This window comes from Synchiropus splendidus, chromosome 1 (genome assembly GCF_027744825.2).
Source record: "Synchiropus splendidus isolate RoL2022-P1 chromosome 1, RoL_Sspl_1.0, whole genome shotgun sequence".
NCBI lineage: Eukaryota > Metazoa > Chordata > Actinopteri > Syngnathiformes > Callionymidae > Synchiropus > Synchiropus splendidus.
The window spans coordinates 64840894-64867314 of NC_071334.1; the positions used below are offsets into that span (position 1 = coordinate 64840894).

A 26421-nucleotide genomic window follows, 5' to 3' on the forward strand; every position below is an offset into this window, starting at 1 on the left:
ATTTATGGCTACAATGTAGCTCGTGTACAAAGGCAGTTTTCAGGAGTAAAATAGGATCATCTTGGCAGGTATCAGCATCTGTAATAGTGTTGTTTGCCACGGGTCTGCACAAATAGCCACATTTTGAAGGATGAATTCTCCAGCATAAACTCTACACCTGCATGCCATTGAGAATTCCTGCAACCTATTTACCTCGCATATTTTGTTCAGCCTTTCACGCATCAGCAACTGCATGTCTGTTTGAGTTTTGTCTTCCACCAATGTACTCAGCGGAAAGTGGGTCACGTAAAGTCAGAATTGCTTCATCAGACAGGAATACTATAGAGGCATCTGTCTTCTCTGCACACTTTCCCAACAAATCCACCCCACTGTTTTGTTTTAAAGCTCACAATGAGCCTGCGCCCATCTTTAACCACCCGCAACGTTACCAAGTCATTTGCTCTTTTCCGTTTTAACGCAAGTACAGTGTCTAGCGCTGTTTCATCTCTGTTGGCCCTGAGCACACAAGAGTTCAGCATCGGGTTCATTCCTTCAGAAAACAGTTGCGTTACATGCGCAAGCGAAATTGTTAGGCAAAGAAATTACACTGATTCTTCAAGTATTTTCTCATTTAAAAGAGCCTCTGATGAATGTAATATAAATCAAATAAAAATAAACAAACGAAAAATTTCAGTTCAGATTCTTATGATCTTCCTGGTGGGAGTTGTTTTAATATTCATCTCATTCATTACAGGTTTTATAATGAATTAAATGGAATTAATCACATGTTCAATTTTGACACCAGAATGATCAAATTCAAAATGCACGTTTGCGTAAACATGAGGTTGGATTTGCTTCAGCGATGACCAAACTCTTCGCTGCATGAGGTGCACAAAGCAACATTTGTCTGTGTCTCAATCCTGATCCTTTTTTTCCAACTTGTTTTCATCGATCAGCAACATCTTGTTTAGTCTTCTTCAGCATGGATGTTTCTGTCATGACATACAGTGCACCAGCTTTGCCCCTGAGAAAGAAAGCTTGTTGAGCTGCATTATTTGCATCAAATAATTATTTTTGACCGCGACTAATAAATCCAAATTCATCAATAGTCCTAGCCCGAAATGAAATACAAAGCAAAAGCTAAAATTGAATGAAATAAATTAAATAAAAACCAAAAAAAATGTAATGGAAAGATTCACTTAAATACAATGGAAATAAATACACAATATTAGTTTAGTAAAACAAACTGAACGTATACACAGTATAAGTCGAACATGATATAAAAAGTTTCTTCATAAAACTCAAATTATCAAAGCACATTTTATTTTAAATGCATTTAATTTTTTATTTTATATGGAAACGATTCAATAATGTTTCAACAGAGGATGCTTAAAGAGTGAGGCTATGGCTTTCAAAAATGTATTTTTGAATCCCTCACAGCTCCAGTTATGTGTATTCATTATCTATAATATAGCATAAATGCTAATACATTGAAGATCTTGTTAATTCTTCCGAGCATGTCTGTCAATCGACAAGGTCTGGTTGTCAGTGATCTCAACAGATCAGGTGAGTTGTTTAACTCTGTTACAAATACTGTTATCTGCAACTTTTACACTTATGCTTTCAGTCCTTTTGTATTCAAAACATTTGTGGCCTTGTACCATAACAGCATAAGAATCCAGAGATTTTGGTTGTCAATACAATGCTCATAGAATTGTCGCAGGACTGACCCATATTGGCATTCATGCATGTCCATACATCTGCTCTCCTTGACCTCAAGTGCGGATTCTGTGGAGGCCTGGATGATGTGCTACAACAAACCATATTCCACTTTTAACCCAAATGTCCGGAGAGAAAATGAGTGTGAGAACTTGGCTTGTTAGCAAAGTGCTGAAAGAAAAGAAGGCAAAGCAAGTGGTAGCTGGAGAATGCCTCATTAGCTCTTGTATTTATCGGTCATTCTCGATGTATTTACCCCAATTGTTTTCAATGGAAATGATAAGAGAAAGAAGGGAAACAGGAGTCACATAATCATGCGCGTCTTTGAAGCAAATGAAATCTACACTCTCCTCTGGTGCCGTTTAAGAACATTTAATAGCACATAAAAATCCCTGTGTGTAATCACAGACTAAAGAGAGCAGCTGCTCTCAAATCCTTGCCACCCAGAGTCATATCCCCTGAAATATGCACATTCTCAATGGCTGTCCTTGAGAATCATTGATCAGTCTGATGAATGGTAGTCATTTTTGGGTAGGATGTGTCTAGGTTCCCAGCTGAAACCTAGATAGATAGATAGATAGATAGATACTTTATTGATCGCCAAAGAGAAAGTCCCATTTCCAGCAGCATGACAGGTGGAAACCAACTCTGTTTAGCTGTTTTTTTTTGTTTGTTTTTTTTTAAGTAGGCAATTCGTATCTTGGTCATTTGAGAATTTCACGTGAAAAATACGCTTCAGCGGCTAATGATCCGCAGCTCGGAGTCAACCAAGCACCTCTAGTGCAGCTGTTTAATAAACTGAAGCTAAAAAAGAGGAATCAAGTGAGAAATTGGGTTGAACAATAAGACCACTGGTGCCTGGGCCAACAACCCAGGAGAGCAATTCCCCAACTTAACACTAACAAGGTCAATGCACAGAAACGCCGAGAGGTTTTATTACTGTAATGCATTTAGACAACTAGCACCGCGCCTCTAATATCACCTCATATATCCCCCGACTTGATGCCCCGGGGAACTATTTCAGCCTGCCAACATTTCGAGTTACACACTGCCCTTTCGTCAGATGTCAGCTCTATGTATTAGACCAACGCCAATAACTGACCGGCAGCATCTAGCTTCGTTGTTAGCGGGTTGGGTGTTGAGTAGATTTCTATGGAAAGATGCTGACAGCTGAAGGGGATCCTGTGCTTGTGTAGAAGTTGTGTATTGTGTATAGGCCTTCAAGCTGGCTTCACGTTCAATGTGACTTGTACATGTCCAGTGATTGGATACTCATACCGTCATTTCCGGACTTACCGCTACCCCACTACGTTTCTCGCTCTCGGAAGCCTGTGGCTTAAGCATATGAGGATATTTATGGGCAAACTAGCAATGAAACCAAAGATGTTCTGTGACATTCCAGCGTGTACCACACTGTTCTCCGCCAGTGAGAGGCGCAGAAAGTTCGCCACTTTCAAGCGGGGGGGCACTGCAGGCTTAGCGCTTGGTGAGTGCAAACGTTTGAGATATTTATTTTGTTCAAGTTTAACATTTTAACACGTTGACACAGCAGTGTGACTCAACTCTGACATGTTTCTTGTGCCGCTGTCGGCAAACTGTGGCCGTCTGTTTGGAGTCTTTCTGACACGAAACTGCAAACCAGAGTACAAAAGGGCTTCTGCCACACGGCCCGCCGCTGATTGAACGTATACGTATTTATGTATATTCTGTTTCTATTGGGTTGGATTGTCCAGGTATAGAAAATAGATCACCTGAGCCAGACTCGACTTGCCGTTTGAGAAAGGCTTTTCATGGATGAGCTTCTACAATCAATGAAAGTTGAAGAACGAGAACAAGTGTCTCTTGGTTTAAAACAAAAGGCAGTTGGAACTGCAGACCGCATAACCATCACGCTTGTTAGCTGAAGATATTTTGAAACCACTGAATAACACTTTACTGAACAAAATTATAAAGGCGACATGATGGAAAGTGAAAGATTCACATCAATACTATGAACTGATAACCGTCTCCAGACAGTTGACAGGTTCAACTACATGTACTTGTCACGTTGGAGCAAAAACCTGCACCACCCTGGACCTCTGAAGAGGGGCTGAATACCCCACTGACACAGTGCTGTGATAGGCCTTATCGCTTGTCTGAGCCTCTTCAGCGCTGTCTTCTCACTTGCTGGTCTTCAATTAAATGAATAACACAGGAAATCTATCTGCTGACTCCACGTATTTTTCAAAGAGCCTTTTTTTCGAAATCGGGGTCTGATCGACAATGAAAACAAAAAAACATTGAGTGTTGATGAAGTGCAAAGGACAACTGGGGGAAAACAGCAGCAGACACATTTCATCACGGCCACTAAATTCAGTGTGTTTGTGAGATAACATTCATGCTTCTTTACAGCCACAAAAACCTCAATAAAAAATTGATCAGGACCAGTGAGCAGCCTGTTTCTCTTTTTTGACATAGTTTTGTCGTGTTAAAGAAGCAGCTTTCAGCTACCTTTCAACACTTAGGTTTAAATAACACATTCGTGAGCCGTAAAATTCATCCCTTTCAACAGTCCATAACACTTGAGTCAAAAATCAATGACACCAATTCAACCCTGTAATTTACACATATAAGTTAAGGAGGGGAAGAAAAACGGATTGTTTTAGATATGATTGGCCTCCATTCATGCGAGCTCTCGCTCTCTCTCCGAGCGCTGCTCACTAAATGTTTAACAGGATCCTTGAGAAAAGCCTCCCCACTTCTGTTGCCGTGGCAACTAGCATGCGCTGGAATTGATGAAGTCTCCTGATCGCCCACTTACTTGCACTAAAAAAAGAAAACCTCTCTGTGTGAACTTTGCAAATGGTGTTTGCTTCACTCAACAAAACTCTACTTCCAGGCCTGCGACGTCAGTACGTTTGGATGTGGATTTGAAATCCAGCCGAGATGACACCCACTGTTGAATTTTTTTTTTTGTGTGTTGTTTTTTCAAGAACAAATTCCAGCGCTTTGGCAAGGTTCAGGTCCAGAAAAAAAGACTGGAAATCTCACTTCCTGTTGAGATATTATTACATATTTTGAGCAATGGAATTATGCCACTAGTTATACATATGTGTACTTGCCTGATTCTAATCATTACTCTGTGTCATTACAAATGTGACTCCCATTAACAGATTGCCAGTGCCTCACATATAACACACACACACTGAGGTCAGTCCTGTAAGCATAAACAATATTAATTCAAGGAAGCCACATGAAAGACAATATACAAACTCCACACAAAGGCGGCCAAGGTTTTCCCACGTCTCAAGGTGAAATCGATGTAGACCTTCTGGCAGTGAGCCAGCGCTCCATCCTCTGCTCCAGTTCCTTTTTTTCTTTTTTTAATTTTTTGTTGCAGTAACTCAATGAAGTATGTAGACACGTTACTGAATTTTCTGTCATCAATAGTAGTTTTATCTCCTTTTAATGTGCAGCCTTGTGCACAACTGAACATAGTAGATTCAAATATATTGAAATAGATATCAGTGTGAACTTTTTAATTAATTTATTTATTTTGTATTATGTTTTTTTTTTTTTTCTGTGTGATGCTCTTCCTGACTGCATGCCCTTTCTTGCCTCTATTGCTGCTGGAAGTGTAAATTTCCTGGAGGGAGTCAATATAGTCTAGTCTAAGTCTAAGTCACTGACGCTGCCAAAGTGCAATGGAAGAAAAAAAGCTCATTTGAGGGATTGGAATTTAAATCTGTGAGTAAGTTTGGCTTTTGTTCCAACAAGACGAGGACACCTTTCCTCCAATCGGGTGTCTGAAGACTAACAAGTTTATTGTCTGTCTGATGTTGCTTGTTTCATCAGAAACCTCACTGGTTAAACTGCGTGTGCTTGATGGGTTGGAACCAAAATCTGCCGCACCGTGGCCCATTGAGGACCAGATGGCCCAGGTCTGGTTTGGAGCAGTCAACAAAGTTTGACACATATACGTGACTACAAAGAGTACAGACACATAGACTCAAATGTGACACACAGAGGAAGGTATACGTACTACAGACGCATGTCAGGTGGTTAGTAATGGCTGCCTGACAAGCTAATGAGCCCGGGCTGAGACGTAGGAATTGATCCGCATCAGTGTTTTCCTTCGGTAGAAATTATACTTGACAAGCTGAGTTGAGTTCTTCAATGATTCATGACCTGTTGTTCGTGATTTGCGAGTCCCTCTCACCTGTGAGTCTATGCATTGGCAGTAAGAGTGGTGAGCCCAGTTGTCTTTCGTTTTTTTCTACACAGGTGGCAACGTAGACTGCACTGGAGGGCCTTCCCTGTCACCTCCGTCCCATTCTAGAGGATTCCGATGCGGTGGAGTGGAAACATGAGAAGAAGAAAATATTGGGTGACACTGCTCATTGTGCAGTTCAACAATAAAACACTGTTGATTCAACACTGCAAGGCGGTCACTCGTTCAAACATTTACTCCAGCCCTGACACTTCTCAGCAGCCAAAGGACTGAGGAGGTGGGGGGCTCGGGCAGAGAACAGGATATCATGCATACAGGGAAGAGGCATGACACTGTTCTGTCAACTCAATTAGACTGCTGCGGCATACAGCGACTCCATTCTGCGGGTCTGAAGGAGGTCAAGGAACACATAAAACAAAGTGATTTCCCCAGTGCGCCAAATGCACAACATCCAAATTCATCGACTGCCTTGTGTGAAGAAAGAAGGGCTGGAATGTCCATTATGCAAAAGGCATGAAGAGCCAGCGAGCGCAGCAAATCTCTGTGGGAACGTCCACCTGCTGGCCAATTAGTGAACGGGACGGATGTGTGAATGAGGACCAGAGGTTATTGTCACATCATCTTGAAATAGCGTGATCGCAGAGCCAGTTTTGGAGCAACAGTGTGAACTGTCCAGTCTGGTTTCCCCTTCAGAGAAATTCAGACGCACCAACAGAAGCACTTAGTCATTATTCAAATGCAGGACTCTGACGTCATAATCCCTCAAAAGCCTATTTAATTTGTTTGTTATGGTTTTATCCATATTGGACATTGAGGCATTATCATTCTGAGGAGGCCACCAGAATACTGATACGTTTTCAAGAAAGCATAGACTCATCCAGCTGGCTGCAAGTGGCCATCGGCGAACCATGCATTTTATTGTTTTAATAGACCCTGGACACCAGTGCTCCACTTCCTCTTTTACAGAAAAAAAAAAAAAAAAAACATGGGACAGTTATTTCGATCAGTTATATGTGTTGAATAAACAAGTCCATTCTAGTGCCCGCTGTATTGTTGCTACCAACTTTATTGTTATTATCATTTATACAGTCAGTATGGACATTAGCTTGGACGACTTATTGACCCCACAGGCTTTGACATTGTGATTAAATTCTTACTATTTTATTACATTCATGTGAAAAATGATTAGATTAGATTAGATAAGACGGCCCCATGAGATGAGATGACAGAAAGAACTGTTTGTCTCAAGTGTGGTGCCTCCTTTTCAAGAGGAACTGATGTTTTTAAATGACACTGGACCCTCTCTATGATTTGAAATATTTATATCAGAAAATGTGCATAAGCCTCACCCATCAAAAACCAACCACGCCCACTCTGCTGTGACTGGTCTGGAGGAACCCCTCAGCCTGACTCTACCGACAGCTGCTGTCTGTCAGCTGGTGTCTCTTAAATGCCATGTAAACTTCACAGCTGGAAGCTAAAATGTCTTGCAGCCAAAGCCCCATGAGCTGACGTGCACTGTCCGGTCCGCGCGCTTGGTTGTTCAGAGATGAAAACACATGGAGCTCCTGCTTTAGTGGAACGGAGAACGGTGATGTCACCGGACTCAAAATAAATTTACATCCATGAAAAAGTCTGTCTCCAAAATCTACAAGTGCTTTTGAGTTTAATACCGTTTGAATGACTCAGACATGGTTCGGTTCTGTCTCTCACTATCCCACTTCCACGACTGCCTGAGTTCCATTGGAGAATCTTGGAGATGACTTCTCCTAATGAGTGTCTTGTTCATGCGCACACACGACAGGTGTTAATTAAGATCATCACAATGTGAAACGCTGAACAAACTAACTTCAATCATGCGCACCAGTACATCTAATAAGAAGGTGGGCAGGTTCAGAGCTGCGCTGAAGGCAAAGTGAAGCCTCGTTCGCCAGGATTTCAGACGGTGAAGAATTTTAAGAAGCAAAAAGGCGCATCGTCATGATGAGGGACAGAAAAAATGGACGTAGTGGAGCATCAGGTGTCACAGTCCTGCTGTTTACCGTGCTCTATTATTATGAATATTCATTAAAGTTCACTTTTTCACTGTGATGTCAGACCATCAACCCCCCGACTTAAAATAGCCTTTGACCCTTGTATGTAGGGGAAGAAAATAAATAAATAAAACTGAGTTTAAAAGAAAATTTGACACTCAAGACAAGTAAAGAAGTAAGGAAGTAACTTAAACGTGTTGGTGGGAAACACAAAACCAACATCCTGGCGGTAGCTAGCCAACTAATGAACTTGTTCGCCATCGCAAAAGATTATAAACAGTTTGTTTACAGCTCAATGGCTGTATTATTAGTCCTTTCTCCAACTCTCAGTTGGCTCCAGATAGACGGGTGAAAGGTGTGAATGGCTTAGCAATACCTCCTTGAAGAAAGCACATCCATGCCAAACAGCTCTCTTTTTGCACTAATCTTCCATTTGCATTTTAAAGCCAATGAAAGGAGCATAAAAAACATAATCCTGAGCTGTCCTTGTGTTTTTTTCTTCTTCTTCTTTTTTTTTAGATCAGGCAGTCTGCGTACAAAACAGCGAGGAAAGTGTTGTGAAGAGGAAAAAAAAAGAGGCCCTTCTCATAGCTATACATCACAAACGCTGAGGGTGGCATGCACATTAAACATTATAAGCCTGTATTTGAATGTCAATGCGGAGCGAATGAAAGGTGTGAGAAAGAGATTTGGGTAATGTTATTTATAAATTTTAAGAGTATTCGGCTGGAGTTCCTCGAGGCTGTGATGTGTCCTCAGCATAATTTGTGTCACACAGTGTAATTGCTGCTGCTAAAAGAAATGGTGGTTACAAAAGTGATTTGAGCAAAAATATATTTGAATAAAAATGGAGATATACATACAATAGCAATATTCTACAAGAGAGACAGACAACACAAGCATGGGTGTGAATAGGCCCAAACCCATCACATAAAAGCATAAACTGACAAAAATGATCCAAAAAAAAACCATTCATTCATTGAAACCGTTCACAACTGCAGTTACATTCTAGAAGGAGAGAATTGATGCTTCTACATGTAGTCAGAAACACAGTATTGAAGTTTGTATGACTTGAACAATGATTTTTTCCCCCCCTTTTTTGTCACTTTGTTGAAGTCAGATGAAAACTGCTTCACAGCAAGGCATACATCTAACTCAGTCTTTCCAAAACTGGAAATGTTTCATATGGTTATGAACAGTACAAAATCATTCTAGCAGTATACTAAACCAAACAGAACTCCAGTATGTTATAGTACTCTTTATTTTTCTGCCCCTTCGAATTGTTCATTTAATTCCAGGTGACAACAATCCGCACACTCTGCTTTTCTTGAGGCACAACACACTGATGTCACCCATGCAACAGCAGTAGGAGACATAAAGAAGGCAAATAGCATCATTTTTGTCTGGTCGTAATTGCTCTTTGAAAAGCAAATATATATATATATATATATATATATATATATATATATATATATATATATATATATATATATATATATATATATATATATATATATATATATATATATATATATATATATATATATATATAGTTGTCATAGATAGAATATGGTATGGACTATGAATATGGAATATGAAGATCTAAATTATTTGACAAAAATTACTTTAAAATGTTATTTTATTATTATTATTTTAACCTTTAGAGAAAATATGCCACCCTGATTTCAGTCTGCATCTCCCCGAAACAGTTTGTTGAAAGCTGAAGTGTGATCTAGAGCTGTTTTTCCTTTTTTCTCACTCTGCTCCTTTAGAGAGCGGAGTGATTCGGGGTTATCCTTAGAGTTAAATGGAAAATAATGGGAAAAAATAAATTAATTAATTAAAAAAAAAATAAATAAATAAAAAACAAATATATATATATAGATAGATAGATAGATAGACAGATAGATAGATAGATAGATAGTTAGATATAGATATATATATAGGGCAAATACCAGACATTTCACACTGAAATACAAATGTACAGCAGAAATTATGTGTGTGTGTGTTTGTCTGTTTAAGCATATCTATCCCCACGTAGTCAAGCCACAATTTGAGGATGAGGGCATCATTCTACATTTGGGAAATCATCAACAATGGGGTGTTTAATACAAAGCAATGATTGTGAAAAACATGCGTCAATTTGTCTCAATCAATTTTGCCAAATGAAATGACCGGCCACCTGTTCACCGGGGAACTGGATTCAATCAGCAGGTCTCAAACAAAAACTAGGCGAACTCAAGATTTAAGGACAAACCTTTGGCTTGACAAGAGAAAATGCCTCACGAAGGCAAGTCAAAATAAATGGGGCCTCTGCGTGCACCGCCGGAGTAAAGAAGATTTGGAGGAAAACAAGCAAGTGCTGGATAATTGAGTCACCCTGGTTTGATTCCAAAACTCCTGCAGTGCGTCAGACTCCCGCATCCAACAAAGACGTACGCTGCGAGGCGAGCTTACATCCCTCTCCCATGCTAGCTTAAAAAAGAGGGGAGACAAAGAAAGCTCCCAACTTGGCAGGTCTCTCTTCAGACCTGTAAGGATTCTATGTGGCCCTCTCTCCAATGGTCTGTTTCTGCTCTGACTAACTCAAAAAGGATAAAGGAGAGTTGTGGTTTTCCAGTCCGCTGCCATCTTTGAGTGACGAGGGGTGGGCTGCGGACTGGCAACAGAGGATGTGTTCAAACTTTCCAATGGAGGCCCAGGGAAGAAAAGGCCACACGCTGAGTGACTGGCTGATGTGACAGAGCCTGACAGCCTCATCAAAGGGTTTCGGGAGACTTTCTGCTTTCAGTGAAACCTCACCTCGGCGGAGACCATGGCACTGTTGTCTTTGGTGGTCTCATTAAAACCGTGGTTTCATTCACAAGGGTGACAAATAAGGCCACTAAATTCCCATAATGATGATGTCCATCACGCATCTTCACACCACCGCGCAAATATTTTGCGGTTCACGTCTGGTGTTCGTCACCCTCCGCAAGCTCTGCCAAAGTTCCCAGCTTTGACGGGAAACAAACTCAGAAATGTTGGTGTCAAGGTGGGTTAGGATCCCACTTACAAGCGCTTTTGACATCTGTATCTGGTAATGAGGTCCCGTGTGGCCCCCGTTACCTACTGTAGCTGTCTGGCTGTACAGTTCTCTGATGAGCTTTCTGGGAACTTGGTAGGAAGATTGCATTGCCAAACACTCCGGGACATCTGAGAGAGTTTACCATTTGTTTTTGACGGCTTTTTTAAAATATAGATAGCCTACATTTTGGAGGAGAGTACGGTATACTAAACAGGGATCTTGTATGCATCGCTAACAAGCGCATTTACATTTTCCATTATTTGCAATGGTAAGCACAAGCCGCTAAGGCTGCATAGCAATGAGACGGAGCTGGTGGAAACCACTTCTCTTATTGAAGCACGTCCCAAAAATGAAAATCTTCCATCTTCCATGTGTTAGTCCGACCTTTGTCGGGTTACCAATAACAACAAGACTTCACCCCAGCAAGACACGTTTTAAAAAGGTTTGTCAACATGAGTCCATAGAAAGTTGAAACAGAGGTGCCATGTAAAGTTTCTGAGCGGAGAATTTAATACACGACTTCAGTTGTTTTCGTCTTCTACATACATATACAATGCTGGGAAAAACCCAGAAAAAAAACGAAGAAAGGAAGAGCTTTGTCTGCCTTTTTTATGTCTATTGATGAGATGAGTTCAACATACTCAAGAGAGCTGCCGATCAAAAACACAAGTTTGATATTTGAGGCAAACTTTTATTTTCAAACCCAAATCAAACAAGAACTTGAGTCAAATATATACCAAGGACCCGTTGCTGGATCCACATAGCTCATGCTAATCGCAGTTAGCCGCAGTCTACTAAGACAGAGCTGCTCAGTGTCCCTCCTCTGAGTTTGTAGATGCTGGATTGACACCACCAATGTGATGGGAGTGTGGTCCGGGGTGTAGAACTGCAGGGAATTTAGTAGAATGTAGGTAATTCATTCCAGAACCAGCTCATTTTACTTCTGCTGCGTCTGAGCAGAGGCTTTTTTGCTAGAAGATGATGTTCTAGCACATCGTTATTGCTCAAGAACATTTTTGTGAAACACTCTTTACAGCACTTATGATATAATATTTAGAAAATATACTGAGATAATCTTCAGTTAACGGAAACAAGGTAGATGGTTCATTTACCTTCACGTTCACCTTCTTCTACCGCTTATCCGGGGTCGGGTCGCGGAGGCAGCATTCGTAGCAGGGAAGCCCAAACTTCCCGGTCCGCACAAACCTCCTCCAGCTCTTCCCGGGGGATCCCGAGGCGTTCCCAGGCCAGACAGGAGACATAATCTCTCCAGCGAGTCCTGGGTCTTCCCCGGGGTCTCCTCCCGGTAGGACATGCCCGGAACACCTCCCCAGGGAGGCGTCCAGGGGGCATCCGGATCAGATGCCCGAGCCACCTCAGCTGGTTCCTCTCGATGTGGAGGAGCAGCGGTTCCACCCCGAGCTCCTCCCGGATGACTGAACTCCTCACCCTATCTCTAAGGGTGCGCCCAGCCACCCTGCGGAGGAAACTCATGGTTCATTTGACTGGGTGCAATATTGCGATAATCTCCAAGCTCAATTTAGAAGTGTCTACTGAAGTTCCACTGGAAAATGAAATGTATCTTGAAACATTCCATCATGGGAAAGTCAAGCACATTTTCATTACAGGTTAAAACCCCAGGCCAAGCGCTACATTGTTGAAATAACTTTGGAGCAGTTTGCTAGTTCATTAAGAAGTCACAAGGAAAAGATATTGAAATCCCTGCACCAAGCAGTGAGACCTTCACCCACTGTGCATAGAGAATAGATAGCAAGTCATCGAGAAGCCATTTTGGAAGCACTCTCCACTGCTACAGCTTTATTGAAGCAATGTTTTCTTTCGTGACACATCTAGACGCTGCACTGGACCCACAGATTCCAGATCACAATCCAGTTGACAAAAACTTGAGCCACAAAACATCTCGTTTTTCATGGATGCCTGTGCAAGTACCGCCTATCCTTTGTTCCCAAAATGAATCACCCTGAAAGAAAGGCATTCTGAGTCATTTATTTATGAGATCCACAACACAAAAGCAGGGGGGGGTTAAAAAAAAACAAAAAAAACAAAAGAACACGGCAGAAGAATGGGATGTGCAGACAGTCGGGAGCGTCTGTTCTGCAGAGAGAATGGGTTCTCACTAAAAATAGACGGGGAAAGTTGCCGCTAGACAAAACCTGTGCTACAAATGCACCTTAACACCAGCTCTCACAGTGGTTTCTCAATCTGTGCATATATTCCAGTTATTCTATGCCTCATACTTTTCTATGATGACTCCAGAAAAGGGCGCATTTTTTTTTACTATTGCCTCATTTACGCATGAAAGGGGACATATAATAGTCATGAATAAAATGCTATTTCATCCCAATGTCACCCTCCTTCTCATGTTTTCTTACTGTGCTTTCTTCCATTTTCATATACAAGAGGGGTAAAGAACGATGATGGGATCACACGGCGGTTTACTGCTTTAATTATTCTGAAAAACATCCATCTGACTCTTCATTGAACCTGACCGGCCTCCGGGAAACGGCACCCAATCAATGGCAGCAATAACTGTCACTTTGTATGCGCCAGAGGTGGAATTGAAAGAGAAGCTCAAGGGTAAAAACATGAGCGGGAAAAAAAAAAAAAAAAACAGACACACACAAGTCTGATATAGGATGAGAGTGGAGTATTAACAAAATCAGATTTGTTCAGGAAATAATGAAGGAAGCAGCTGAAAGACTACACGCATCCAAGCATTTTCACAAATGGATGTGGGTGGGGTTCATCTCAAAGTAGTGTATGTTGAATATCGGGATATTGGGTTCATGTTTTAAGTCCACTATATTGATATTGATTTTTGGAAACATACATGTTCATGCTTTTAGTCCATTGAAGTCCTGACCACCGGTCGGCAGCTGGCGAATGCTGCTCCGGTCATTTATATTTTTTTATATCATATTTTTTTTTTCCCCTTAAAATAAAGGGTGCAGTTAATAAATATTTTAACATACCGCCATACTGTGTCGCAATGTATCGTGTATATCATCTGGTCACTCTTGTTTCAGATTTGCATCATATCATCAGATTTCTTCTTTTGTCAAAATAGCTTTGACCCTTTAAAAGTCAAACTACCAAGATTAAGTGACATTATTATAGCCAAAAAAAATCGTATTCCACTTTGTTTCACAGCCTAAGACTTCCTTAAATTTATCTCTGGCCAGCCTTCTCAGTGTTTAAATCCTCTTTTGGACTCAAGCTTATGATCATCCACACATTTAATCTCTCAAATTGGTACATAAACACTGGGGCTATTTAAGTGGGCAGTTTAATTTGTCTTATCTTCAAGAAAAAATAAATAATGGACTGATGGAGATGGTGTGATGTCTACAGATGACGTGGCAGCGTGGAGTTGAGGTCACGCCGCAGATAACAGGAAACACTCAGGATGGCGATTCAAGTACCAAAGTGAGTGACCTTCATTTAAAAAGTAAATACATCGGCATATTGAAGCAACAAATTCAATTCGCACTGTGACAGCTATAACATGGAAACACGGTTACACATTGGGGAACACATGGTTAAAATACTTGCTTCTTTACTGTTAATGATCAGTAATAACAGTGTTGTGGAATAACATTTTGGTCTTCATTTCTTTGTTTAATAAGGTGCGGATTAGTACTTTACAATGCTAATATGCAACATAAATAAGTACCTTTGTTGATATACTATTTATTGTAATATATGTGTCCCTTACCAAATATGTATATAGAAATATAGAGGACAAAATAATACTGAATAATTAAGTTTCAGTTACCAAATAAAGGGCATTTTGGGGGAAAAAAAATCAATTCAAATACCCCATATTAAATAGACGATAAAACAGACAGCCATAAACCAAACAATTCTAATACTAAATACTTTTGTTTATTTTGTAATGACAAATGAAAAGTGAATCGCTCAAACTGTAATTTGTACCATGCCCTACTTTTATGTGAATCCAGACCACCACAAGATTCAAGACACACACTTTAGATTTAGCTTAAACCCAAAGCTAATGAGCAGAAGTTTGCAGGATCTGACTGATTGACAGCTCTCATGTGATAAGTCGATGCTGCCCACATGAGCCCCACCTACATTTCTTACATAAACCTGGTTTCCGGCATACAACAAATCCGATTACCTCTTCATATGCCTTTGGACCACTGTTTTTATTGGTTTATTTATTTATTTAAATGAGCTTGCAGTTGCTTCTACCCCACAAATGATGACGCCGCCCCTCAAAACGGTGACAGGTATTTCCCTGTGTTTACCACGTCTTCAAAACACCACTGCGGGTGAGAGATGAGGCCAGGAGAGAGAGAGAGAGAGAGAGAGAGAGAGAGAGAGAGAGAGAGAGAGACGATGCTTCTCATAAATCAGCAGATTGATCCTCATGCATCCTGCATTGATGGCTGCGGTGTGTCTCCAAACATCCACAGCACCCTGTTGTCAAGAGGAGTATACGCAGCGTGCCTGTATAGAGCCCTCTCTCTCCTCGAGCCGGGGAAGGGAAAACAACTCCATGTGGCAAGCCATTTAATTTCTAATACCATGTGCGTGATCAATCTCCCCGCTATGAACGGGTCGCCACAGTGGAGGCGATTACTCAACGTTTGTGGCAGGTATGTGGTATTGACCGAGGGAGGGTGAAGTGCGTACACGCACATGTGTGTGTGATGGAGAGAGGTCTGCCATTTATCTATTTATTTTGGCTTGCAGATTGTTTTTTTTCCCGGGTCAATGTGGGTATGTTTTGCTCATTGCATATCTAGAGGAAGGGTTCTGTGAGTGAAATTAAATATAAAAAACAACAAGAAAGAAGTTGTCAGCAATTCCATGGATTCATTCGACGACAAACAACCAAGTCGACAAAGTGTTTCTATTGTAGTTGGCAAGATCATGTATCCAGAGTACATTTGTTGTTAAGCATGACCAGGGATGGGTTAATGGGGTTTCATGAAACAGCGTGCAATAGTCGATCAACACTAGATGGCACTCTACGTTGTGCAGTCTTTGGCTTTAAATAACTATGAAAGATTAGTTTTAAACCGAATGCACCACCAACTGAGCTCTGAATATGAATTGTTATTGACCATTCATGAGCACAGATAATGAAATTATGAAAAAATAGATTCCTCTCATTTAAACTCAATAAATAAACTAATCGAAACTGGTATTCGAATCTACACCAAAAACTCCCAGAGTAGGGACATTGGACCATCTAAAAACCATGCGGATGAGGGACTTGCTGAAAGGAGAAGGATTTTCATGGGACAAAAAAGGAAGTGCATTATGAGATGGTGAAAAAATTTTGTTTTTTCAACACAAGCCAAAGAGATGCTTTCAATTTTCCAAAAAATAATTTCAATAGTTAACACCTTGGACCTTCAGAGTCAGTAACACCATGGCGACATATTGAAAAAAGGCTAGTAGTGATGGGATCATGAGGCTTCATAAGGCTCCTCATCCCACTCAACGGCACTCTCCACTCTGAAGTTGTTGGACAACAATTTCAATGAAGCATCACAAACTCAAACTCTAAAATAAACCTTGATCAAACTGGACGATGTCTAAACATTCCACAGATTCAAAAGGAAAACTGTCCATCACCAGGCTTTCAAGCTGATGGAAACTTTCCTTCAGTACACAAAGGTGAACACAACAAAAGGTTGAAGTAACAAGCTGACCTTAGGAAGGAGAAGTAATAGAAGGACCCATCAGGGTCGAGGCTAATCTTAAAAGCACGAGCAACCTTGCTCATCAGCCTGGCTGTATTATGAAATAAACAGCAGTTGAAGTTGAAGTGGAAAGAAAAAGCCCTCTTCCTGTTCAAGTCAAGCTCCAGAGGTTGCGCCTGCGGCGATTAATCATTGCACTTTCCCTTTGTTGTGAGCGAGACCTCGACCGCACACTGGCTCTGTCAAGCAGCTTTCTCAACTAATCTGTAACGGAAGCAAAGAGTTTCAGGAAGTTAAAGCAGTTAGTGAAGTCTCACTCTGAGTGAACAGGGGGTACATTCTTTATCATCATCGGATGACGTGCCCTGTGAACTCGATGTTTCCACAGTGTATCCAAAAACGGCAAGTCGAGAGCACATTCTAGATAGAAACTGAACAGCATCTGTGGGCAGTTGTGTCACCGAGATGAACAGTGGCTGTAAACAAACAGTGTCAGAAAGACCTTGGCTCGCACTGAAGTGAAGCCACCGTCATGTCTCTGTATTACTCTATCAACACGACAGCCAGTCCTTTAAAACTACCTTTAATATTGTTCTCTTCGCCATCAGGGGCAACCATCAGGGACACGCTGAAACTCAATTAAATCCACCATTTCACATTGTCACACAAAGTGCCGGGTAAATCTTGTGCAAGCATCACCCCCAATAAGTCAAATAATATCTTGGATACAACTGCTTTTAAATAACTCATCGAAGCACACAGCACAAGTCCCATCTGCTGGGAACGGTTGGGAGGAATGTTGGAAACTTTTCTTTAGGTTTTAAAACATTTTTGACAAATGAGGCGACTGACAAACCTGGTACGGTTTTAACCTGGAAAATGCAGCTCCTCTTTGTGTCTAAACTTAATACTTTGCCAGCCACAAATCTGCCCTAACAATTAGATTAACAAGGTGTTTTGTGACTGGCTGAAAAGATCGCACAATGGTGGGTCTTTTAGTGACTGTTCAAGGGTAGTAAAGGGAGAAGTAACAGTCCACGAATCACTTGAAGTATTTCCACTCATTATGGGACATAAAGACTTCCCATTCTCTTTTGTTGTTATAGCGAGAGTTGAGCAAGTTCTGTAATGCCACTGCCACCAGCTGTTCCACAGAGCTCATTATAAACAATATTTCAAATGATGCAAAATAAATAATAAAAAGAAATAAATGTTGATAATATTTAAATCAATAAAATGTAAATAAAATTGAAATATATACAGTGCAGACCCATTCGCTGTTGGAGTTGGGCAGTAATATTTTTGTTTTTTTTTCTGAGAAGCAAACAATCATATAATAAATAAATAATAAATAATACAGGCACTCAGGAGTACATGAGCAGCTACACAGTCTGTTTTTATTGTCACTATGTGCTGAGTATTGCATCTGGTTCTTCTAAAATGGCTGAATGAGAAAGAAAGAACATTACAATTTATGTCTAAAGACATTTTAAATACCAAACTCAGTTTTGCTCCCGATCTATTTTTAAATACGCACGCTTGTTTGTGTGTGTGTGTTGTTGTCAGGCGGACGTAAGTAGTAGTGGATGTGTATATAAAACCCGCGCCTTATCCTCGCGAGCACCTTATCTGTGTGTTAAATACAGAAATGGCACACATAACTGAGACTGCGCCTTTTCAGACGGTGCGCCTTTTCGTCGGGAAAATACGGTACATTAAAACCTCCAGTAGTTGGCAAGAGTGTGAACAAATAAAATACAAAATCCTCACAAGGAAAAGAGGGAGATACAAGAAATTTTAGATTAACTGAGTGGTAGTGAATTATTGCTAAACCATAATAATATGCTGTCAGTAATTCTCTATATTTACATTCATGAGGAGTGGCATTATTGTCCCAACAGTAAACTTCTAAAGTTTAGCTGAATGAAGCACATAAAATAAAGAAAATGACAAGACAAAGAAACAAATTTTTGATGCCAGCCAACGTTTGAGAGGGAGCGTGGGATGCCGTTGATCTCACACTCACACAATGCAAGAAGAGTCAATGTCCAGGTAACAAGAACTGGTGGAATGGAGCAGCGAGAGAAAGCATGACTATGGGTGGGCTGAGGCTTCACGTCCTCTGGGATATGTAAGGAGCACCACTGTCACCAGAGCTTTGAGGGTTAGGTTAGACACACCCACGTCATCTGACCACAGAACCAGGGAGTGTCTCAGCTGGATGACTCTTCCTCTTCCTCTTTCAGCACGAGTCCAGACGGCTGCTGAAAAAAATCACATTTCAGCGGAGCAGAACTTGAAGAACCTGCTCTCCAGTTGGGTCGAGCGACCCAGGGATATGATTGATGGGACAACTTCTAATGATAACGCTATAATAACTATTAGTACATTACAAAGATTTGCCAAACAATGGTTTCATTTGTGGGAGCAGCCAGCTACGTCGTCTGCTGTTGCACTACAGGGAGAAGCAAATCACTGTTAAGTGCTTGCTGAAGGCCAACTGTTATATCACTGTCTCTTTTCCCACGCAGATTTTCTAAGCGAGAAAGGGACAGATCTGCTGGGTTTTTTTTTTTTCTTCTTCTTCAGGAGTCTGTGGATTTCCGTCAAGTGTGACCTCAAAAAGGCGACTGGACTGAGTTGAACAACATCAGGCTTGTGTGAATGAACATCTGCTTTATTTGTTTGTTTGCTTTGGAATCAATGAAAGCTGATCAATACTACTGTAGAAGACGCACTTGAAAAAGAATACAAAGGAAATCTACGGCATCCAGGTCACAGTCAACACATCCAAACGCCGTCTAAACTTGATGTGCTGCGTTAAGCAAAAACACGCAGTTGTTCACTCAGGCGTTTACACAGCATAAGCATTCTAACAAAGGAGGAAGAAGTGAGGGCAAATGCAAAGATTCTCCTTCATTCGCCTGCTGAGGATTAGTGCTGTCGATATGCATTGTATGCGTTTTTTTTTTTTTTTTTACATATGCACACAAAGCATGACTCAAAGACGACGTGATTGCAATTCAGTCATCCACAGATAACAGCGGTACACAAGGAGCTCTGTGCAGGGGGTTTCCACACTGTGTGTTTTTCTCTGAGAGAACTGTATGAGAGTGTGTGAGCGCACAGCAGAAGGGAAGGCTAGCAAGCAAGATAGTAGATTTATTGTGCCCGAGGGAGTCAATCACGGCCTTTAATTCCCCTTAATGGGCAGACACTTGCAGGTTTGATTGCACCTTTGTTCGTGCAAATTCACTGAACTGCAGAAGCAGCAAAACAGGATTCTCATTTGATGAAAGACTTAACTGGGAATTTGAAGGACCAATGTTCAATCTTTGCAGCCTGTGTTTTTTGTTGAAATCGTCTGCATGGAAGGGAGAGTGACCGTTCCGACACAAGCGTGACAAGGATGTCACGCAGCCGGTGTCCCGAGACCTAGTCCAACGAGGGGTGCAGGAGCATGACCGAGACGGAGTCCAAACTGAATATACTCGACATTGCTCTTAGTCACGGTCTTGGTCTCAGGACCATTTTTTAGGGCCTCGGTCTCATCTCAGTCTCAAACGCATTTTTACTCAGTCTTGTCTCTGTCTTGGACTGTCTTGGTCTGGGCAGACTCTGGATTTCTATTCAAGATGGGTTGAGACCGACAGAGAAGCCTGTCATAATTGGGAAGTACAACCGGTGAAAGAAGGATTCTGGCTTTTTGTTTAGCTTTGTTGTGTTTTTCCTGAATATTAAACAGGGGTCTTAAACTGATCCACAAGAGAGCCACAGTGGGTGACGGTTTTTGTGGCAACTACTCAAGAGAATACCCTAACACCAATATGGAGCCTGAAGACTTTGAAGACTGATGTTGCCTGTTCCAGCTAACACCTGATTGGTTAACCAATGTGAGCCAGCACCCACTACGGCTCATTTGGGAATCATTTTGAGACTCCTTATATCTACTGTCTTGGTCTCAACCTCCAAATATCTTAGTCTGGTCTTGGTCTCGATACTCTCCAGTGTCGAAAATGTCTTCAACACTACTGAATATAGAAGCGGCTTTTGTGAAAATAAATAAAGAACTGAATTGTTTCGTTGGTCTTGGTCTCTCTATGCTCTGCTCCTTGGTTAGGGAGGTCCCAACAACAACACTAATCTCTACCCCAAATGACTATTCAAAGGTCCCTTTGGGGTGTGAGTTTGAATCATTCATACAGCATCATATAGAAGAAAAAGAAGTTAGTGCGGGTATTCACTCAATGTGAAGTGGGTTTTTTATACATGTCAGTTTTAGAGAGAAGTGTCCATTAAAAAAGGAGAACATAAAAGACAATCTTATGAGTGACTCATTTATAATCTAAAGGTGAGGTGACCATGACATACGTGAATATTGGTCTCCTTGGTGGGTGAAAGAAAAACGTGACAAATAATCGTAAAGGCAACAGCGCACTCAGAGCTTCACGGTTCTATAATAATAAAAGCTCAAACTCAGCCCAAAGCAAAGGCACTTTAACTCGCGACCAGCTCGATGTCTAATGAAGCCATACCATCCAGGAGAGGAAGAACAAAGCACAGCAGGCTGCGTGGGATATCGTATTCATTTATCAGTGGACAAGTTCCAAATCCTTGCCCCAGGCGATGGCTCATGGAGCGTCCCAGAAGATATCCCCCAGGGACTTGTGTTAGGAAAGCAGAAAACACTTTTGATGAGCCAAAGGCTATTGCTGCACCTGTGTCTAATATGCATGGCTGAGAAAGAAGGCACCAGCAGCCTCCGGATACAAGAAGTGAAGTCTTTGTATTTTACGTAAGCCTTTCCAAATTATCATTGCAGTTTCTTAAAGGAAAAGCTTTAAACTACCTTGAATTGCTTGACATTCCAAAGACACCTTTGAATCGGAGATGTACAGCTATTAAAAAAAAAAAAAAAAAACACCTGGCACTCATACGAAGGCCCTTTTCCATTGTACCAGTTCCACCTGAGAACCATGGTGTCAGTTCTTCTATTTCATTTCGAGCCGAGGAGGAACAACAGTTTGGATTTTTTGGCCATCCTTGGACCATGATGTTACTGTATTACTCCGATAGGCCAGTGAAGTAGGCCACATTTTTCAGAGTGCCAGAAAACAACTCACCTGCAGCTTTGGAAAAATAGCAAAGTGTTGCAGCCATTTTTGAGTAAGCACGGGAAAAATTACATTCAACAAAATCATGGAAAGGATGGTGTTACATGGTTTTACGCCGACCGTGAAATAGTGTCATGAGAAAGTGAAAAATCTGAAGAATTGTAAAGGACCACAACAGTCGAGTAGGGATGACAGGGAACAGTGGTGGTGGCCCAACAAGATGGAAGCACTTTACCGCTGCAGACCAGCTCATGGTGGAGATGGGAACTTGTGAGGTCACATAATCACACAAGCAAAAATCACACACTGAGTCAAGCGTCAAGTCGTTGAAAGAAAAATTTGGACCAGTAATCCATGGTTTTCACAGAATGTCAGCTGAATGGAGTGGACATTTTTCAAGGTCACACTTCTTTAGCACCAAAGCATGTCTTTGTGTTCCTGTTCTCCATGGTGGCTCAGCAAGGACAGAAAAAAAACAGAAATAAGGATTTTCTCTCAGCGACTGTAAAATTGCAAAATGCCAAACTGCTCTCCCTCATAGCCCCCCTTCAGCTGCCGAAAAATACGGGTTTAGACAGGAAGTTCTACCGAGTAAAACCCAGTTGCTTCCAGTAGTGTTCACACAAATTACAAATCAATGCCCATCCTCTTCACTTCTCTTGCCAAAAGACTTAGCCAAGCTATAGTGTCCTTCAGCGTTCTTAAATCCTCTGTAGCTAAAGAGAATCAATCACAGCGAGAGAAATAAAAACCAAACGCTAAACAGCAGAAAACAAAATAATTTCATTCTGCTCACTTGGCAAGTGTCACATACTAATGTTTCCTCACCCAATAGGATCATAGCGCATATTTAGTAATAGGCAATAACATTTTCCAATTCCTGTCTCATTCAACAGAACTACATGAATAAAATGAGAAAATATGAATCAGAGGAGTCGCCAAGTTCGCCAACGCGTACAACTCACATCCTGACTTCAACAAATGGTTAAGAAAGTTGGTGGTAAGTTGCAGCCCTGAATCAGAGAAGCCCATGGACGCCAACAATGACATTACTGCTGAGTAGCTCGACACCTATAGTTACGCTACTGTCAGGTTGCCTAGGTCAATGGATTAGACTAGACAGACTTATTTAATAAACTCAAGAAGACGTCAACCCTGAAAATGTACTTCTGAGTTTGCGCAGAGATTCTTTAGCTGTAGTAAACATGACTGTCAAGCAAGTATACACAGATCATGGTTGTACACAAATTGCAGGGTGTCCAAGGTTTTTTGAAACTATGGCATCCCTTAAACCCTCCTCCCCTCCAAAAAAAAAAAAACATGCGCACAAAAAAAATCACAAAACAGAACAGAGCCCATCAATAGAGATACATTGAAGTAGAGGGAAAAGTTTTGACTTTTACTTAATTGGTGACAGTTAGGTAAAACGCTTTTTAATCTTGAGAAATAAATCTCGCTCCAATCTGCAGCCGTCTTCACGTGGTCCGTCACATATCCGGCCGGAATGCGTGACTTGAGTTCTGCGCATTGCAATGTTTCTATCAGCATTTTTCCGTGAAAAGCAGGCCAAAAATCCTTGTTCATGTCCACCATCATAATGTGTTATGTGTTTGCATGATTTCATTTTGTTTAAATACATTTGACCCTTGTTTAAGTGTGTTTGCTTTGGTATCAAAATCATCATGAAGAAAGACGTACAAACAAAAAAAAAGCAGGAACAGATGACCAGTTCTTCCTGATGTATTATTCTGAAGGATGTTTTGTGTTTTAATTTGCCTTTGATGTAAACAGGAGAGTGCAAAATGACTAGTCAAACTTCCAAAATATTGGGGGATGCACCACTTTTACTGTGTGACAAAATTAAAAATGTTCCAATTGAAGTTAGAATTTGCAAAGTTTTGCTATTTCTGAATTAAATAATCGCACAAGGTTATGTTCAATCTGAAATTCGAGTTCGTTTAAAAAAAAAAAAAAAAGAAAAAAGAAAAGTGAAAGAGTTCTTACCTGAGCCTCTCTTGGAAACCACTTTTACACAATGGACCACAACAGCTTGAAGCAGGATCAGAAACGGAATGGGAGCTCTCATTTTCACCCGTCCTACAAGTAAACAAAAGCTGCAGTTGTTATCTTTTTCACAGCAGCAAAACTCACCACAACATCAAAGGAAGCAAAAAAAAAACGAGGATACTTGATTAGAGCCTAAATAACTTGGAGAGAGAAAATCTTGTTCCTGTGCGTGCAACGTCTCATCTGTGTGTCTCCTCAGTACTTATACCGCTCCTCCTCAGGGAGTGACGGCATAATCAGGGTGAGGTTGTTTACGATACAAATGTCAAGACACATTATGAACAAGGTAAACCTGACTTTGCAGATTGTCAACGGACTCGGAGCAGATTCAAGTTCTTACCCTGATCACTGTGACATAATGGGGTGCTCACGCATCTTTGTCAACATAATTTATTGGTGAGCAAAATGATGGAATCGCATCGAGTTGTGTTTAACCGTGATCCTTGCCAAAGAACCGTCAATCAGCAAAAATAAAATTCACGTCATTGTAGTTGAACCTTCCACCTCGGTCTCAGCTAATGCACGATTATCCCAATTTTAATGCAGTTCATTCTTGGAATATATGCATTATAAATAGTATGGTTAAATACACAAAGCCGGTTGTGTGCATTCAAAAAGACCAAGTAAACCTGCTGCCATAAAAATGTATAGGGCTAAATTGTTTATGCTGACACCAAAGGCAGCCTTCAGCATATTCTGCCTTGCATGCCACATCCTGACGCCGTGGGCAGCGTAACATAAGAGAAGGACAGAGGTTGGGGTTAGCAAAGCAACGGGAAGGGGCTCCTTTCGTGAATTAAACACATGTCACAATGTGTAACTTTTAAAGCCCCTCAAACGGCTGTGACGTCCCCGTTCCTAGTGCTCTCCCCCTCCTGGAACTCGACATAGGAAGCAAATTGTATTTCTCTTCATTGAACGCTCAACACTGAAAACTGCCTTTGGCGTCAGTATAGGACCACAAGAGTCCACTTTCTCAACATCAATATATTACGCCATGGGAATGAGGATGGGTTGAAGAGGGGTAAAACTGAATTGATCACCCAGCCCTAACTTATGACATAAAAAGAAAAACACAATGTAATGGCCATTCTCGACGAGGAACTAAATGTAACCAGCAAACTTTCCTTAGCAATTGGTGATTTTATTTGAACTCTGACATACCGCGGATAATTTTAGAAACTAGACATACCCCCATTCCTGAGGGTTCCCACTTTCCTTTATTTTCTGGAGAATGTGCAAAAGGCATTCTGCCACAAAGATGCTTCACATAGACCCCAGAAAGCAGCATAGGAAATCCATTGAGGGGAAACTCTGAAAGCCACAATAACCCTTGAAATACTCCCAAGCATGCAAAAGTGGCCAAAAGCCAAAGATGCCGACATTGCTGCCTTCCCCTTGTCAAAGGCTTTTTGTCGTCAGCCTGAGTTCGCGGCAACTTTTGCTCCCACCACGGGGACGACACATTATTTCAGGAAAATCTTATCTTTTTAATTAGCTTTCCCCTGTTTGGTGAGAGTCTGCAATGTTCGCACAGATCGGAACCCTTGTTCTTCTGTGGGAGCAAAGAGGAAACAACACCTAATCGTACGGAAATCAGCTTTGTGACGTCGGAAACGACTTGACGAAAGGCCAGTTGTGCTGAAAAGGTCAGGAATTTCTGGTGACAGTTAATACATGTGTGTTGTGGGAACTCTATTCAGTAGGAAGAGGCCATCGCCACTTAATGATGGTTTCCAGAACTCACTACCCAACCAGTAATGGGTGGTTTCCTCAGACTCTATCATGTTGGGAACACTGAACACAAAATAAATAAGAATAAAATACTGCCTAAAGGAGAGTTGGACTCACTAAATTCCTTTTGCTCCTTGGTATACTTGTGTTTCAGAGCTCAAAATAATTTTTTGTGTGTGTGTGTGTGTGTGTGTGTGTGTGTGTGTGAAGAGAACAGGAGCATTTGTGAAATCTTGATCTGCAAAATCTGACCGCAACACAGAGTTTAAAAACATTTTTTGATGGAGGCAGACATTAAAACACCATCTCTCGTCCTCAGAGGACCTCACACTCGTGTTGATGTCTGATGTGTTAAAACACTCCTCTGGGAGACTGTGCCCTGGCTGTGTACGACAAAACACTCATAGAGCTGACATTTTAAGTGTCTTACTTGACACTGACTCAAAGGTTTGCGTGAGACACTATGGCCCCTTCTATGGAAGGTCTCTCCAATGGCCAAAAAATGAATGCTTCAGAAAGAAGAATGAAGAGAGTGAATCTTGGCGTTGACCCCGTCCAGATAGGGCAGTGGTGCCCCATCAGGCAACGCATTTTCACTTTGCTGTACTACCACAATGTCTCTACCACTACTGCAGTCTTCCGGTGAACAAAAAGCGGGAAGAAACCTCATCAATTATTTTCTCCTGATCATCCAAGGTTGGGACACGGGGCAGCAGTCTAACAGAAGACTGCCGGTGTCGATAAACTTCCAGCTGCTCTTCTCAGAAAATACCAATGTGTTCCCAGGAAAAGGGAGAGA

At 41.2% G+C, this 26421-nt stretch overlaps 1 protein-coding gene across 2 annotated transcripts in view; it reads right to left on the minus strand.

Moving 5' to 3' along the window:
* LOC128766000 (interleukin-1 receptor accessory protein-like 1) overlaps positions 1 to 26421 on the minus strand; it is a 228151-nt gene that overhangs the window by 190293 nt on the left and 11437 nt on the right. For both annotated transcript variants that reach the window (XM_053877321.1, XM_053877311.1), the window contains exon 2: positions 23826 to 23918. In XM_053877321.1, coding sequence (XP_053733296.1) covers positions 23826 to 23907 — 82 coding nt within the window. In that variant the 5' untranslated portion in view covers positions 23908 to 23918. The remainder of the gene's footprint in view (positions 1 to 23825; positions 23919 to 26421) is intronic.